The sequence below is a fragment of the Leopardus geoffroyi genome, chromosome E3 (assembly GCF_018350155.1).
Source record: "Leopardus geoffroyi isolate Oge1 chromosome E3, O.geoffroyi_Oge1_pat1.0, whole genome shotgun sequence".
NCBI lineage: Eukaryota > Metazoa > Chordata > Mammalia > Carnivora > Felidae > Leopardus > Leopardus geoffroyi.
In genome coordinates, this window is record NC_059340.1 from 41,709,163 (window position 1) to 41,723,865 (window position 14,703).

Below are 14,703 nucleotides of genomic sequence, written 5' to 3' on the forward strand. Positions count from 1 at the left end.
TGTGCGTGCACGGTGCCGGGGCCCCTCAGGGCCCCCCCGTAGGGAGCACCAGCCAACTCGTGCTGTCGGAGCACAGCCGGGGCCTGCACACGTCTTCACCTCGCTGTAGGCTGGTGCGTGTGTCTCCTAGCTCTCTTCAGAGATCTTTTTTGTTTTTTGTGTTTTGTGGTTTTTTAAAGGGTTATTTATTTATTTTCAGAGAGGGGGCAGGGAGTGGGGGAGGGGCAGGGAGAGAGGGAGACAGAGAATCCCAAGTAGGCTCCGCACTGTCAGCACGGAGCCTGATGCAGGGCTCGGTCTCAGATGGTGACCTGAGTCGGTACCGAGTCAGACGCTTAACTGACTGACCCCCCAGGTTCCTCTCTTCATGGATGTGTAAACTCAGGACTGGGCCTGGGCAGGGGGAGCAGTAGGGGTGCCTGGGTACCCTGTGTCCCAGAAAGGAAGGGGGTGAGTGGACACAGGAGCCACGTGGAGGTGCTCCCTCCCACCAGGCCACCAAAGCGTGAGGGTCAGTGGCGGTGAGGCGGGAACGTGCGCGTCTCCGCTGACGGAGTGTGATGAGCAGCAGGACACCTGCACCGGCCCAGGTGAAGCTGTCGCTCCCATGGGAAAAAGTGACTTCGGGGCAGGGGTGCCATCTTCGGCCGTGAGGGGACCCATGGATGCTGCCCCCTCAAGGACCATGAGAGGCCGGGGGCCTCTTGCCGGAGAAATCAGCAGGACACAGCCCACGTGAGGGCCACCCTGCCCAAGAACTGGGTTCAGATTTTCAAAAGTCACAAGGTCACAAAAGTCCAGAGGAGACAGCCTCGTTCCAGACTGAGGGAGTGCAGAGAAACGGTCCGGCTGAGCGCCGTGGCCGTGCAGGGCCTGTGGGGCCTCCGGGTCCAGGGATGCTCATGCCAGGGAGCCCACCAACCAATTCTGGCGGTAGGATCTGATTCAAACAATTAAACGGCATATTCAAGAAAACCAAAAGAGAAAGTTGGTGAGCTGGAATATAGACCTGGAAAGATGTCTCAGAATGCGGCACAGAGAATCAGGAAGAGACAAGAGTCAGAGTGTCATTGGGGGAATGTTCCAGAATCGAGGAAAGCAAGGCATCTTCAGTCTCTGGAAGGTCCTGGCCAAGTCAGCGTGAAGGCAGAGCTGAGAGAGGCAGGCATGGCAGCGAGAGCCTGGCTTTACCGTGCGGTGTGGACAGTGCTGTGGCCTCACAGGCTTCCAGCCTCGGCTGCCCAGCCCCCCGGCAGGGCTAAGAGCGTTCTTGGGCACCACGCTGACCCTCGGGCCTGACCCTGTGCAACCATTCGCTGAAAGCAGGAGTCCTGTGCGTCCTGGTGACTTCTGAGTGCTGGTTACCTTCCAGGGGGGGCTTAATGAGCCCTGCTCCTTGAGCTGTTCACACGTTCAGGGGAACAGGTCATGGCTGGGATGGACTGGGCACGGCCAGGCGGTTGGTGCAGATGCCGGGGGCGGTGAGGGGGGGCAGAGGTCACCGGCCTCCTCACCCGCCTGGGCTTCGTTTTCCGGGGACCAGCGTTAGAAGATGTCGCCCGCGTGCTTCTCGGCGGCGTGGGGAGCTTCGTGGTCTCTCCAGGGGCCCCTCTGCATCTGTCTGATAGCTCAGCAGAGGGGCCTGGCGGGGGTGTGCTTGGGTAGCCCGTTGAGGCGGTGGGGCGCAGGGGGGGGGGGATCTCAGCAGAAGCACTGCCTGGGTGAGCTGGCGTCTGCCGTCAGCACTGGGCGCAGCCTGGAGCCCAGCCTGGCTGTGTGGTCAGGTCAGACAGGCCAGCACGTGGCTCGGAGTTAAGAGCGCAGAGAGGGCATGCTGCCTCCGTTCTGTCCGGCGTGGAAATGAAGCAGGAGAAACCTCACCGAAGGGGAGTTGGGAAGCCAGTGGGGGGAGCTCTCGTGCCAACCCAGCAGGAGCGTCCGTTACAGGGAAGGACACGCTGCGTCCCCTACCCCCTGCGTCCCACCCCTGCAGCTCAGCCAAAGAGAAGCCTTTTCACCCCAGACGCTTGCTTCTCTCCAGTGGACTTGCATTCACAGCAGCCCTCCGAACTCCCCTTCTCCGTAAGATGACGTCTTTGCCTTTGTTTGTGGGAGTAGTCTATCACTTTTGCCATACAATGCTTGTCCCCAGTTGCAGTTCGTTACTCCTAAATAAAACCATTTTTGCTGGTAGAATGACTGACTTTTATTTTTAAGGGCAACATTTTTTATCTAACAAACCAGAAGAAAATGTTTCCCATCTTGGCCGAGGTCGTGGGGTCCTGTGATTGGGGTGTCTCTTCTGTGGCTGGTGACACCCGCCTGCTCCAGGAACCTGTGCGTGTCTACTTTGTCGTCGGGCCGGAGACTTGGGGCGGGTCTCAGGGGAGGCAGGTCCGGGGAGCGCGGGCGAGAGGCAGACGCTGTGCTGCCCCGAGGTAGGCGGGTGGGCTGTGCCTGGTGGTCCTTGCTGCGTGACTCCCAGGGGATCAGGCCCAGGACGAGGGGCTGTGTGTGGGTGTCGGCGCAGGGGCACAGAGGCACCACCACGTGGGGGACCCCGCTGACTTTCCAGTCATGAAAGGTCTACTTAATGCCCGAGGGAGGAGCCATCTGAACTCCCCAGAAGGTCCACAGTTGTAATTACTGGGACTTTTTCCTTTGTGACTTCTCTTGTTCCTCCACAGCCGGAAGGTTACCCGTTTTTCCACAGAGCTGGTAATTATTGTCATTTCTGACAGTTTGCCATTTTCAGAAGCACGGCCATGCAGCCTAGAGGCTCTTTTCCAGAACACCTGACTTGGGGGCAGGCATCTGCTGCAGGGCCGAGCCCCGCATGCGTCCTCACTCCCCGTGGGTGCGTTTCCGTCTCGTGGGGACTTCTCACTCTGCCCTTTCTCTGAGTGTGCCGTCTCACGGTCAGCACTGCTCAGCGCTTGCCACCTGGACGTCTGGCCTGCTCTCTCAGTCCCATGCAGGTCACTGCCCTCTGCTCAGTTCAGTCCCCGGGGAAGCCAGCCTGCTGGCCTCGGGCCTTTCTTCTCCACTGGGATATGCTGTCCGCAAAGACTCCCTTCCGGGTCTCGGCCTCATGGCTGTCCCTACTGCCCAGGCTCTTCTGAGAACACTGGGCACCCCCGGACCTTGCGCACCAGCTCTCTCTGTTGAAGCGTTAGCTTGTGTCCTGGGCTTGCCCTCCCCTGCTTCCCTCTCCAGACCCTTCTGAGCTTTCTGCAGCTGCCCCTGAGCTCATCGAGGCCAGTGATAGCCCCACACGTGGGCATTTGTCCCCGAGCCCTTCCCATGATTTTCTCACCTAAGCTTACCTGTTTCTGAGGTTCTGTCGTTTTGTAGATGAGAAACATAGAGTCAAAACTGTGCCCAGGGGCACTGCCCCCGCTCAGGCTCCTGCCCCACGTGAGTCCTCCCTGCTCAGCTTGCTGTACATCTGAAGTCCAGGGTTCTAGATCGCCACTCTCCATCCAGGAGATCAGAGAGGACTCCTGTGTGTCACCCTGTCTTGGGCTGCTCCCTCCTCCGTCTGCCCTCCTGCCCCGTCCGAGCCCCCTGGGCTCTCTCCCCTCCTCTTGGCAGCTCCCCGGTGACCCCATCCCCCTCAACAGGGGGGTGGTGGCTTACATTTTAAAAAATATGTATATTTTTTTTAATTTTTGGGAGAGAGACTGAGTGCAAGCTGGAGAGTGGCAGAGAGAGAGGGGGACAGAGGGCTCGAAGCTGGGCTCTCCGCTGTCAGCACAGAGCCCAGTGTGGTGCTTGAACTCAGGAACCTTGAGATTGGAACCTGAGCTGAAATCAGGGTTTGGATGCTTAACTGACTGAGCCACCCAGGCGCCCAAGTGGCTTAGAGTTTTAAAACATGTTTGCTCTAAAAGCTATTGTTAGGACAGCTGATCAAATTGAAATAAGGCCTGATTAGGTAACAGTAATGTTAGACTTTTAAAACATGTAGTGACCTAACACAGACCTCATGTGATGGTCACCAGGGCTCTGTTGTCCCTCCCGGCTCAGTGCTGGGTAAAGGAGACCTTAGACAAGAAAAGAGGGCAGTGAGGAACCCAGCAGAAGGGGCAAGTGTGAACACTCGTTTTAAGAGAAAACGCAGGTTTCTGGGAAGGCAAAGTGGTGTAGCCACTCTGGAAAACAGTATGGTGGTTCCTCAAAAACCTAAACATAGAACTACCCTTCGACCCAGCAATTGCACTAGTAGGCATTTATCCAAGGGATACAGGTGTGCTGTTTCAAAGGGACACGTGCACCCCCATGTTTATAGCAGCACTATCGACAACAGCCCAAGTATGGAAAGAGTCCAAATGTCCATTGCCGGAGGAATGGATAAAGAAGATGCGATATATGGGGCGCCTGGGTAGCTCAGTCGGTTGAGTGGCTGACTTCAGCTCAGGTCATGATCTCACGGTCTGTGAGTTTGAGCCCCGCGTCGGGCTCTGTGCTGCCAGCTCGGAGCCTGGAGCCTGCTTCAGGTTCTGTGTCTCCCTCTCTCTCTGCCCCTCCCCTGCTCATGCTCTGTCTCTCTGTCTCAAAAATAAATAAAAACAAATTAAAAAAAAAAAGATGTATATTTACACGATGGAGTATTACTTGGCAATCAAAAAGAATGAAATCTTGCCATTTGCAACTATGTGGATGGAACTGGAGGGTGTTATGCTCAGTGAAATTAGAGAAAGACAAAAATCATGACTTCACCCCTATGAGGACTTTAAGGGACAAAACGGATGAACATTAGGGAAGGGAAACACAAGTAATATAGAAACAGGGAGGAGGACAAAAGAGAAGAGACTCATAAATATGGAGAACAAACGGAGGGTTGCTGGAGGGGGTGTGGGAGGGGGGATGGGCTAAATGGGGAAGGGGCACTAAGGAATCTACTGAAATCATTGTTGCGCTCCATGCTGACTAATTTGGATATAAATTTAAAGAAATAAAAAATAAAACAAGTTAAAAAGACGAAACGAAACGCACGTTTCGGGGCTCGTCCTGGTCACCCACAGAGTGCCCGTGTGCCATCTCGACGGGGCTGGCTAATCAGTGTCTCCTTGCAGCGCACTTACCGAATGCCAAAGGAAGTCCGCGTGGAGCCCCAGAAGTTCGCCGCGGAGCTCATCCACCGCCTGGAGGCCATCCAGCGGACACGGGAGGCCGAGGAGAAGCTGGAGGAGCGGCTGAAACGCGTCCGGATGGTGAGTGAGCCTTCTGGGAGGGGCCACAGTGCGGCTCGGGTTCCGGATGATCTTACTGCGTTTTGGTGGAGTTAAGGGCAGCTTCGGGCTCCCATGAGCTCCCTCCTGGGTCTCCCAGAGTGCTGGCTCCCGACGCCCTCTGACCCTGCCCTGGTGGCTGGCCGCTCTCCTGTGACGGGGGCCCGTCTGAAGCCGCCACCGCTCCTGTGCGGTCTCCTGGGGAGGAGGTGCCCCTGGCGGGGACCCCGAGCCCGGTCTGGGAGCAACCAGTAGGCACTCAGCAGCCGCTCCTTGGCCTGCGGGGAGCTGGGGTTCCCGTGCCACCTGCTTCTGGGGAGGTGTGGAGAGGCGGGCAGAGACCATGCCCTGCTGTCATCCCCAGGCGGTGGCCACACTGGAGCTACATCGGCTCGGCTCAGGAAGGCAGTTTTGGCAGACGACCCGACGCGTACCACGTGCATACTGACCTCTCCTTTCAGCCCAACCCCCTTCCTGCTCCCTCCCGTGTCCCACATGCCCCTGTGGCCCCGCCAGGTCCCAGGGGCGCCGGGCACACGTGTGGAGCAGAGTGTGCCCTTGGCACGGGGCCTGGGGGCTCCCGCCTGTCATCCCGAGTGCAGAAAGGGCCACGTTCAGAAATAGGCTCCTGTGCCTTGTTTTCTGACCCGTGGCCTTGCCGGGCAGAACGTGGAGTGCTGGGACAATTACGTGTGGTTTGTGACTTACCTGCTCTGATACTTCTCGGCCTGTAGCTGTCAAAGAGACATGCGGCTTATGTGGCCTGTGGGCGTCATCCTGCAAGACTCATTCCCACGTGTGCTCCGGTGTCCGTCCTGAGATGTTGATGACAGACATGTCCCTTGAGCACGGCCTTCCCCGTGCTCCTCACACCTCACCAGGTTGTGTGTCCCCGAGGCCCCAGTGCCCCGTGCTCCCGGAGCCAGGCGCCACTGTGTCGCTGGAGACAGGCCTTTGCTTTTCTCCAGCAGGTAGGAATCTCCTTCTGAAACTAGGAAAGGTCACCACTGGCAGCACCCGGCTGGCTCGGTCGGTGGAGCGTACGACTCGTCCTCTCAGGGTTGTGAGTTCAAACCCCACGTTGGGTGTGGAGTTTGCTTTAAAAAAAAGAAAAAGGAAAAACAGTCACCAACAAGTGGTGTCTTGCATTTTTTCCCTCAATACCTCATGCCCGATGCCCGAAACCCAAACCATGACTGTTGTGGGGGTGCCTGGCACATCGCTTGGTAGAGCATCCGACTCTTGATTTTGGCTCAGGTCATGATCCTAGGGTCATGGGATCGAGCCCCACATAGGACTCTGTGCTGAACGTGGAGCCTGGTGGGATTCTCTCTTCCCCTCTCTCTCTCTGCCCCTCTTGCAGGCTTGCTCTCTCTCTCTCTTTCTCTCTTTCTCTGTCTCAAAACACAACACAAAGAAAAACACACCCAAAACAGGATTGTTCGTGAAGGAATTGTTTCTCTACCTGATCACCCGATACTCATTTACAACACAGACCTGAGCCCTGCTCAGACTCTGTCCGAACCCCCAGGAGGGGCCTGCTGTCTCACCTTCCGTGTTCCCCCGGTGAGTCATGTGCACCTGAAGTCTGGAGATGCCATCGTAAGGGTAGTCATGGGGCCCAGCCACAGTCACACCTGGCGGTTTCCTGTCCTGCCCTCCATGCATCACACACGGTGCTGTGCCCTTGCCGTCCAGGGTTCCGGAGCCCCTTCATACGACACCCAGGTTTGAAATGAGGGCCCAGCCCACCCCCCACATTTTTCAGATTTCGAATAGCGTTTTAAAACCTGGGGTTCGTTGGGGCGCTTGGGTGGCGCAGTCGGTTAAGCGTCCGACTTCAGCCAGGTCACGATCTCGCGGTCTGTGAGTTCGAGCCCCGCGTCAGGCTCTGGGCTGATGGCTCAGGGCCTGGAGTCTGTTTCCGATTCTGTGTCTCCCTCTCTCTCTGCCCCTCCCCCGTTCATGCTCTGTCTCTCTCTGTCCTAAAAATAAATAAACGTTGAAAAAAAAAATTTTTTTAAACCTGGGGTTCGCGGTGGGCACCAGGAAGGCTGGGGTGGTCACCGAGGTGAATGGCCAGATGGCGTGCTCTCCGAGAGGGAGCCCGCATGAAAGTTTTTGGTTTTTTTTTTTTTTTTTTTTTAACATTTATTCATTTTTGAAAGGCAGAGAGAGACAGAGCGTGAATGGGGGAGGGGCAGAGAGAGAGGGAGATACAGAAACAGAAGCAGGCTCTAGGCTCCGAGCTGTCAGCACAGAGCCCGGCATGGGGCTTGAACTCACGGACCGAGAGATCATGACCTGAGCCGAAGTCGGCCGCTCAACTGACTGAGCCACCCAGGCGCCCCTATGAAAGTATTTTTAAGCACCTGTGCAGGGACACTAGATTTTTCTTACCGGCATCTTCTTGTCTCCCTCCCTCGTAGTGACCCGGTGACTCCCGTGTAGGCAGCGCAGTGCTGGCCTGGGCGCCGGGCGTGTGCTGACCCGCTGCCTGTTTGCCAGTCTGGGTTGCAGCGAGGGTGGGGGCGGACGTTCAGTGGGCATCCACGGAGGCCACCTTCCCCGTCAGGGTCCAGCAGAGGCCTCCGTGAGTGAAGGGACTGTCAGGGCGTGGCCTGTCAGGTAACCTTTGAGAAATCAGTGTCGGACACAGAGTTGCCGTGAGGCACGGCGGGTTTTACAGGAGCCAAGCCCTGGTTTGTGTGCCGTCGGGGGGCTGGCACCGTGGCGCGTCCGCGGCCCAAGCACGCCTCCGTCAGTGCCTCCTGAGTACGCTCACGAAGTAAAAGTACCCTGTGGTTTGTGAAAGAAGCTTAAGGCAGGAGACTTTCGAACCTTCTTGCCGTAGAACCCAGCTGTGGTAATTGTGTCAGGTTTGTCCTCGTGGCTCCGTGTGCCCGTGGCCCTGCAGGTCACTGTGCGGGACGGGCATTTTAACAGCCGTCGGTATTCGGTGTATTTTTCTCATGTCTGAGTCTTAGTCTCCTGTTGTCTGCGGCCTCCCTGTCGGGGGCGTGCGGTTGTGCCTGGATCTCCCAGGAGCTGTCACGGGGGGCTGGGCCCGGCCGCAGAGGTTCCCCAGTGCCTGTGACTTAACACAAGATGTTCAAACGAGTAGCCCCTCGTATTTCCGGGGTATCGATTCGGGAACGAGTCGGCAGGCCCGCGGTGGCGTCTGGACAGGATTGCCGGGCTCCGGGTCACGGTCTCTGGCCTGTAGCCACTCTGTCCCCATAGGCTTCCCTCGGACCCTGGGGGGCTCGCTCCCCCACAGCTGGCTGTGCGGTTCCATCGGATGCCCTGAGTGTTTAAAAACAAAACAGGAGAAAGTCGATTTTAATTACATATGTACAGGGAATGCGCATGGACGTGAGAGTCCCTGTCTTGTATGATTTTACAAAATAAGGCTCGTATAAATAAGCCATAAACTATAGTCTTTTTTTAAAGAAGAATAACTACAAATTTTTCAATAAGACTTTTGTTGTAAAATTCGGAAAATCAGAACAAAGAAGGAAGTGAAAATTCTTAGCTAGACAGTTTGGTGAACCTGTAACATTTCAAAACCGTAAAACCGATTTCCTGCATGTGCAGAGCCACCGAGACAAGCTGGCTCTCAGCCCAAGCTGTCCGTCACCACCCCGTGCCGCCCCCCGGGGACTGCAAGGGCCCCTCTTCCTTAACCGTAGGGGTCAGTGTCCGTCGAGGGCAGAGTGGGGGGTCCGGCATGGGACGTGGGGTGGGGAGCCCAGGGCCCCGTGTGCCCGAGAGGGGCGTGTTCGCCCTCCCCGCAGCCATGCGCCTGCCCTCTGTCCTGCTCCGTGCCACCTGCGACCTGAGCGTGGACTGAAGTGTCTGCAGCTGACAGCCTGTCCTGGTGACGTGTGACGCTTTCCCATAAGTGAAAAGTTTCTTGTGGATTTTGTGAGATTTGTTTCTGGTACAGTACAGGGGTAGCTGTCCCATCCTTCCTGGTCACTACCAGATGTACCCACCATTATTCTGGTGTCCACAATTCAGCGAGATGAGAAAATAAATACAAGATTTGGCTGGTCAGATGTTATATTTACAGATAGGGTCCTGTTGGCTGCCAGAGACTCCAGAGAAACCCAACTGGATTTAGTGTGACAGTTGACCCAGAATCACAGAGCAGAGCAATTAAGCAGAAAACGAGCTCTTCTGTACAAGGGCGTATTCCCTTTGAAAATGTAATGGGAAAGGGACGATCGGGTTGCACAGTCGGTTAAGCGTCTGACTCTTGATGTCGACTCAGGTCATGATCTCCCGGTTTGTGAGTTTGGGCCCCATGTCAGGCTCTGTGCTGACAGAGTGGAGCCTGCCTAGGATTCTGTGTCTCTCCCTCTCTCCCTGCCCCTCCCCCCCCCCCAAATAAATAAACTTTAAAAGCAAACAAAAGAAAATATAGTGGAAAACATGGAAATAAAATTGAGGACTAGGAAAATCAACTGAAGAAATAAAAATATCTTTATTGAGAAGCGTAAAAGAACTAAGTCCCTCTGGAGGTTTCTCAGTGGGCGGGATTGGGTGGGCGTTGTGGTCCTACAGCTCCTGGTGCGTGGCGGGCGTGCTCACTCTCTCACGCTCCCCAGCGCCCAGTGCCTCACCTTGCCTGCTCATCCTGGGCTCGGTGCTTCCGGCCCCCGAGATGGAGCGTCGCGGGCCTATTTCTTTGTTTCCGCGAGGGCGAGGTTTCTGTGACTCGGCCGGTGCCAAGAGGTGACTCGTGACCTTGTCCTGCAGGAGGAAGAAGGTGAGGATGGTGACATGCCCTCTGGTCCCCCGGGGGCCACTCATAAGCTGCCTTTGGCCACAGCCTGGCACCACTTCCCGCCCCGCTATGCAGACGTGGGCTGCGTGGGTCTGCGGGACGCGCACGAGGAGAACCCTGAGAGCATCCTGGATGAGCATGTGCAGCGGGTCATGAGGACGCCGGGCTGTCAGTCGCCGGGGCCCGGCCACCGTTCCCCTGACAGCGGGCACGTGCCCAAGATTGTGGGGGTCCTAGGGGGCGTGCCCCCTGGGCACAGTAAGCACGCACCTAAGTCCGGGGTGAAGCTGGACGCAGCCGGCCCACACCTGCACAGGCACGGCCACCACCACGGTCACCACGGGGCGGCCAGGCCCAAGGAGCAGGCTGAGGCTGAGGCCGCCCGCCGCATTCCGGGCAGCTTCTCTTGGGGCCCGGAGCTGCACGGCCACACAGCCAAGCCCCGTAGCCACTCAGAGAGCGTGGGCACCGCCCCCAATGCCAGCGACAGCCTGGCCTACAGGTGAGTGTCTGTGGCAGCCTGGGCCTTGCTTTGGGATCGGGGCTGTGGTTTCTTCATCCCTGAACCTGTATCAGTAAGGGCCACGTGCGCCTTCCCGGGGAGGAAGGGGTCACAGTGAGAGGCTGTGTCTCCTGAGGGTTCTGTTCAGTTTTCTGGGCCACAGTTCCCCTTTAAAAGTCGTCCAGCCGGGGTTGCCTGCACAGACCGTGGGCATGTGGTGGCCAGAGGGCCCCAGCGCCCAGCATGAGTGCCTGGTCCTGCCTGGGGTCCCGGGCCACCCAGGGCTCTGGCCTTGAAGGGTGCATGGAGAGAGAGGTACCTGTTTCGGGGGAGGCGTCTGGGTGAGGGGTGACTGGGTCCCGGTGCTGCTGCCACCAGGTGGGTGGCGGGGCTGGGAGGGCGAAGGACAGGTGCTCCTGCCCTCCCAGCTGGTGCTGCCTGGACGCCTTGTGCTCCCCACCAGACCAACCTCAGAGAACCCCCTGGCATTGGGGCGGAGCCCGCGAGGACACACAGCTCTGTCAAAGCCACCACGTTCAGGTAGCCGCTTTCCGGCAACAGGCCACAAAGTAAAGGCAGCAGGTGACTCCCGGCCCCTTGCTTTTGTAGCGGGAAGTCTGGCACTGCCTCCAGAAGAAACGCCAAGAAGGCGGAGTCAGGGAAGAGCGCGGGAGCCGAGGTGCCTGGCCCCTCGGAAGACGCGGAGAAGAACCAAAAGATCATGCAGTGGATCATCGAGGGGGAGAAGGAGATCAGCCGGCACCGCAAGGCTGGCCACGGGTGAGAGGCGCCAGCGTCCCGGGTGGGTGTGGCCACACAAGCCGCGGGTAAAAGGCACCCGGCGTCCTGGGTGGCGCGGGCACCAGCGTGTGGCACTAATTGACGAGCCTACGGCACGGTTCCGCCAGGGTCTTTGAAGCTGCGGCCTGGCCCCACCCACCTGTCCTTATACCCCGTGGCCGTGGCCGTGGCCGTCCGTGTGAGCTCGCTGACTCCCGCCCCGAGTGGGGCCCTGTGCCGGCCTTGGGGTCCTGACACAGCTTCGGTGTCCTGGGCAGGAGTGTCCGCTGCTGAGCTTGTTCTCAAGTCACCACGTTTCTGCCTGATCTCCTCTTGCTGTGCCCAGCCCGCCGAGGGGGGGCCCCGCTTTCACACAGCTGCCCTCACGAGCTGCTTTCTGGGTGGCTGACGCCTCCACACGACAGTGACCTAAGTTACTGGGGCAGTTAGGCAGGTACCTGGACGCCACTCCAGACAGACCGCGCAGGACAAGTCTTCTCTGATCGCACCTGGTCACCCCCCAGCCGTCGGTGGTGTCTGCACCCTCTGAACTCTGTACTGGCCCCACAGAGCCCGAGGCTGCTCTGGAGGGTGTGGAGCCAGGACCCCAGACGTGCCATTGCCGCCTCGCGTGGGTCCGTCCATTTTGGGGGGACCATGGGGGACGGGGGCTGGCCCGGACTGCACGCCTCACCGCCAGACCAGCTGTCTGGGCCGTGGGGCTGGTGCCCGTGGGTGGGCTGGCCACCCCTCCTTCCTCAGTCTCCTGCTTCGCTGACTCTCTGTTTTGGATATGGCTGGGGACGGCAGAGTGCGCGTGTGTGGCGGCGGTGGGGGGGGGCTCGGGGTGGGGAGGGGAGAAAGGGAGAAGTGGGTAACCACCGGCCAGCCAGCCCATCCTGAGCAGAGACGTGGGACTCGCCCCCCGTGGGTCCCTGTGTCTGGTCTCCACGTGACTGTGGGAACAAGGCTCCCGCCAGTGTTCGGACATCTTTGCGGTCACAAAACCTGTCCTGGGTGAGGGTCTTTCCAGAGCCCCTCTCCTGCTTTGGTTGGGTTTCTCTGGATTTCCTTTTCGGGTTTCCAAAAGGAGTGGCTCTGTTCTGGCCGTTCCTCCCACGCCAGATGGAGGGTTTCTGTGGTGGAAGAATAAAAGGCCCATCTGGAAACAGTCTCAGGTTGGAAGGTGCTTGATGTCAGGATGGGCCATTTTAAATGGTGGCGTTTCAGTATCCCTGCCAGGTCTCCCTGGCCTCCCTGGAGTTGGGGGACAGTGTGCCTCTGTCTTTGTTGCTCTTACATCATACAACAGGTAGGCGGGGGGGTGGAGGCATGCGGCGGCGAGAGAGGGAGGACGTGGGGGGGCCAGGCGATGGGAGGTGGGTGGGGGGCAAGGAGAGGCTGGGGATGGGCCCCAGAGCCAAGGTCTCCCTGTGGCTGGCCCCGTGGGCTCTTTAGGAGGGAGATGCCATCTTTCCTGGGGCAGTTCCGGGACTGCGAGGGCACTGAGCCTGGGGGCCCTCTTCGAGGGTTCCCTCCTGGTGCTAAACCCCCCTTTCCAAGGGCTCCAGCCAAGGCTAAGAGAGGCTGATGTTTTCGGTATAATTCAGCCGTGCAGCAAAGGCGTACTGCACAGCTCTAGAGCATTTTGTGTTGGGTAATGAAGGCAGAGAGAGGTGTGTGATCCCATGGGGGAAACATTTGAAAAAATGAAAAACTGTATGTTTAGAGTTACGCTGATTGTTTTTAAGGGGAAGGAGAATATACCAATATAATGAGAGTAGGTACTTCTAAATTAAGATTTTTAGATTGTTTTTACTTTGGAATTTCCGATATGGTTCAGCTTTCCCACAAAGAGCATTTATTTTGATACTAAAATGTTTTTTAAAAACAGCGAAAAGTTTTTTTTTTTTTTAAGTTTTTATATAGGGTATGACATAGTTCAGTAAAGTTGTTAAAAATTAGTTACAAAAGGGGCACCTGGGTGACTCAGTCAGTGAAGCATCCGACTTCAGCTCAGGTCGTGATCTTGCGGTCTGAGAGTTCAAGCCCCGTGTCAGGCTCTGTGCTGACAGCTCAGAGCCGGGGGCCTGCCTCGGATTCTGTGTCTCCCTCTCTCTCTGCTCCTCCTCCACTCACACTTTCTGAAAATAAACAACCTTTAAACAATTCTTCAAAAATGAGTTACAGGGGCACCTGGGTGACTCAGTCAGTCAAGCGTCCAACTTGGGCTCAGGTCGTGATCTCACAGTTTGTGAGTTCAAGCCCCGCGTTGGGCTCTGTGTTGACAGCTCAGAGCCTGGAGCCTGCTTGGGATTCTGTGTCTCCCTCTCTCTCTGCCCCTCCCCTGCTTGTGCTCTGTCTCTCTGAGATGAATAAATGTTAAAAAAATAATAATAATAAACTTAAAAAAATAAATAAATAAATAAATAAATAAATAAATAAATAAAAATGAGTTACAAAAGGAGCGTGCAGCGGAGGAGCACGGTGTCATGTGGTGTGGTGGGAGGGGTGGCAGGTGTGCCCCTGGTGGCCTCCACTGGCCCCGCCTGTGGCCAGGGTTCCAGATGCTGCCACACTCGCTCTTTTGCTCCCAAAGGTCTTCCGGTGCCAAGAAGCAGCAGGTGCACGAGAGCCCCAGGCCCTTGTCCGTGGAGCGTCCCGGGGCTGTGCACCCTTGGGTCAGCGCTCAGCTTCGCAACTCCGTCCAGCCCTCTCACCTCTTCGTTCAAGACCCCACCATGCCACCCAACCCAGCCCCCAACCCTCTGACCCAGCTGGAGGAGGCCCGCAGGCGCCTGGAGGAGGAAGAGAAGAGAGCCAGCAAATTACCCTCAAAGCAGAGGTAGGGGGGCAGCGGGGAGGGCAGGCCACACTCCCAATCAGGGCTGCCTTGGCACTGCTTTGGGGCTGTAGCCCCCCGAGGCCTGGGCACCCCCCAGCAGCCCTGGTTTCTTCTTTCACTGAGCGCCACCCGGGGCACGGCACGTGGCCTTGCTGTGTGACAAGGGGCTGGGAGGGTCCTCCTGGGGTAGAGAGGGAGCCGTCTCCCCTCTGTGAGCGTGCACTCGCCCCGGGGCTCCACGGAGCCTCTAGACACTACGGTCAGGATCCCCCTGGCCGCTGTGCAGGCTACAGAGTGGGGGTCCTGGGGGGGGTCCTTGGGCGGGGAGCCATAAACGGTGCCACGCACAGGTGGGACGGTGAACGTTGCTGAAGTACGCGTAGAGGTACAGTCTTCTCTGCAAGGGACCCCAAGCCCCATCGGCCCCAGCGCCATGCCCTCCTGGGCCTTGAGGGCCAGAGAGGCCCCGCCCACTGCTGACGCAGCCTCAGGCCAACGCGGCTCCCCACCCCCTGCCGCTCACCCTAGGGAGAACCCCTTTGTGGTTGGC

General features: G+C 57.7%; 1 protein-coding gene across 2 annotated transcripts in view; it reads left to right on the forward strand.

Annotated features, from left to right (window-relative positions):
- AXIN1 (axin 1) overlaps window positions 1-14,703 on the forward strand; it is a 60,483-nt gene that overhangs the window by 41,576 nt on the left and 4,204 nt on the right. For both annotated transcript variants that reach the window (XM_045459965.1, XM_045459966.1), the window contains exons 5-8: window positions 5,079-5,216; window positions 9,999-10,528; window positions 11,138-11,308; window positions 13,908-14,153. In XM_045459965.1, coding sequence (XP_045315921.1) covers window positions 5,079-5,216; window positions 9,999-10,528; window positions 11,138-11,308; window positions 13,908-14,153 — 1,085 coding nt within the window. The remainder of the gene's footprint in view (window positions 1-5,078; window positions 5,217-9,998; window positions 10,529-11,137; window positions 11,309-13,907; window positions 14,154-14,703) is intronic.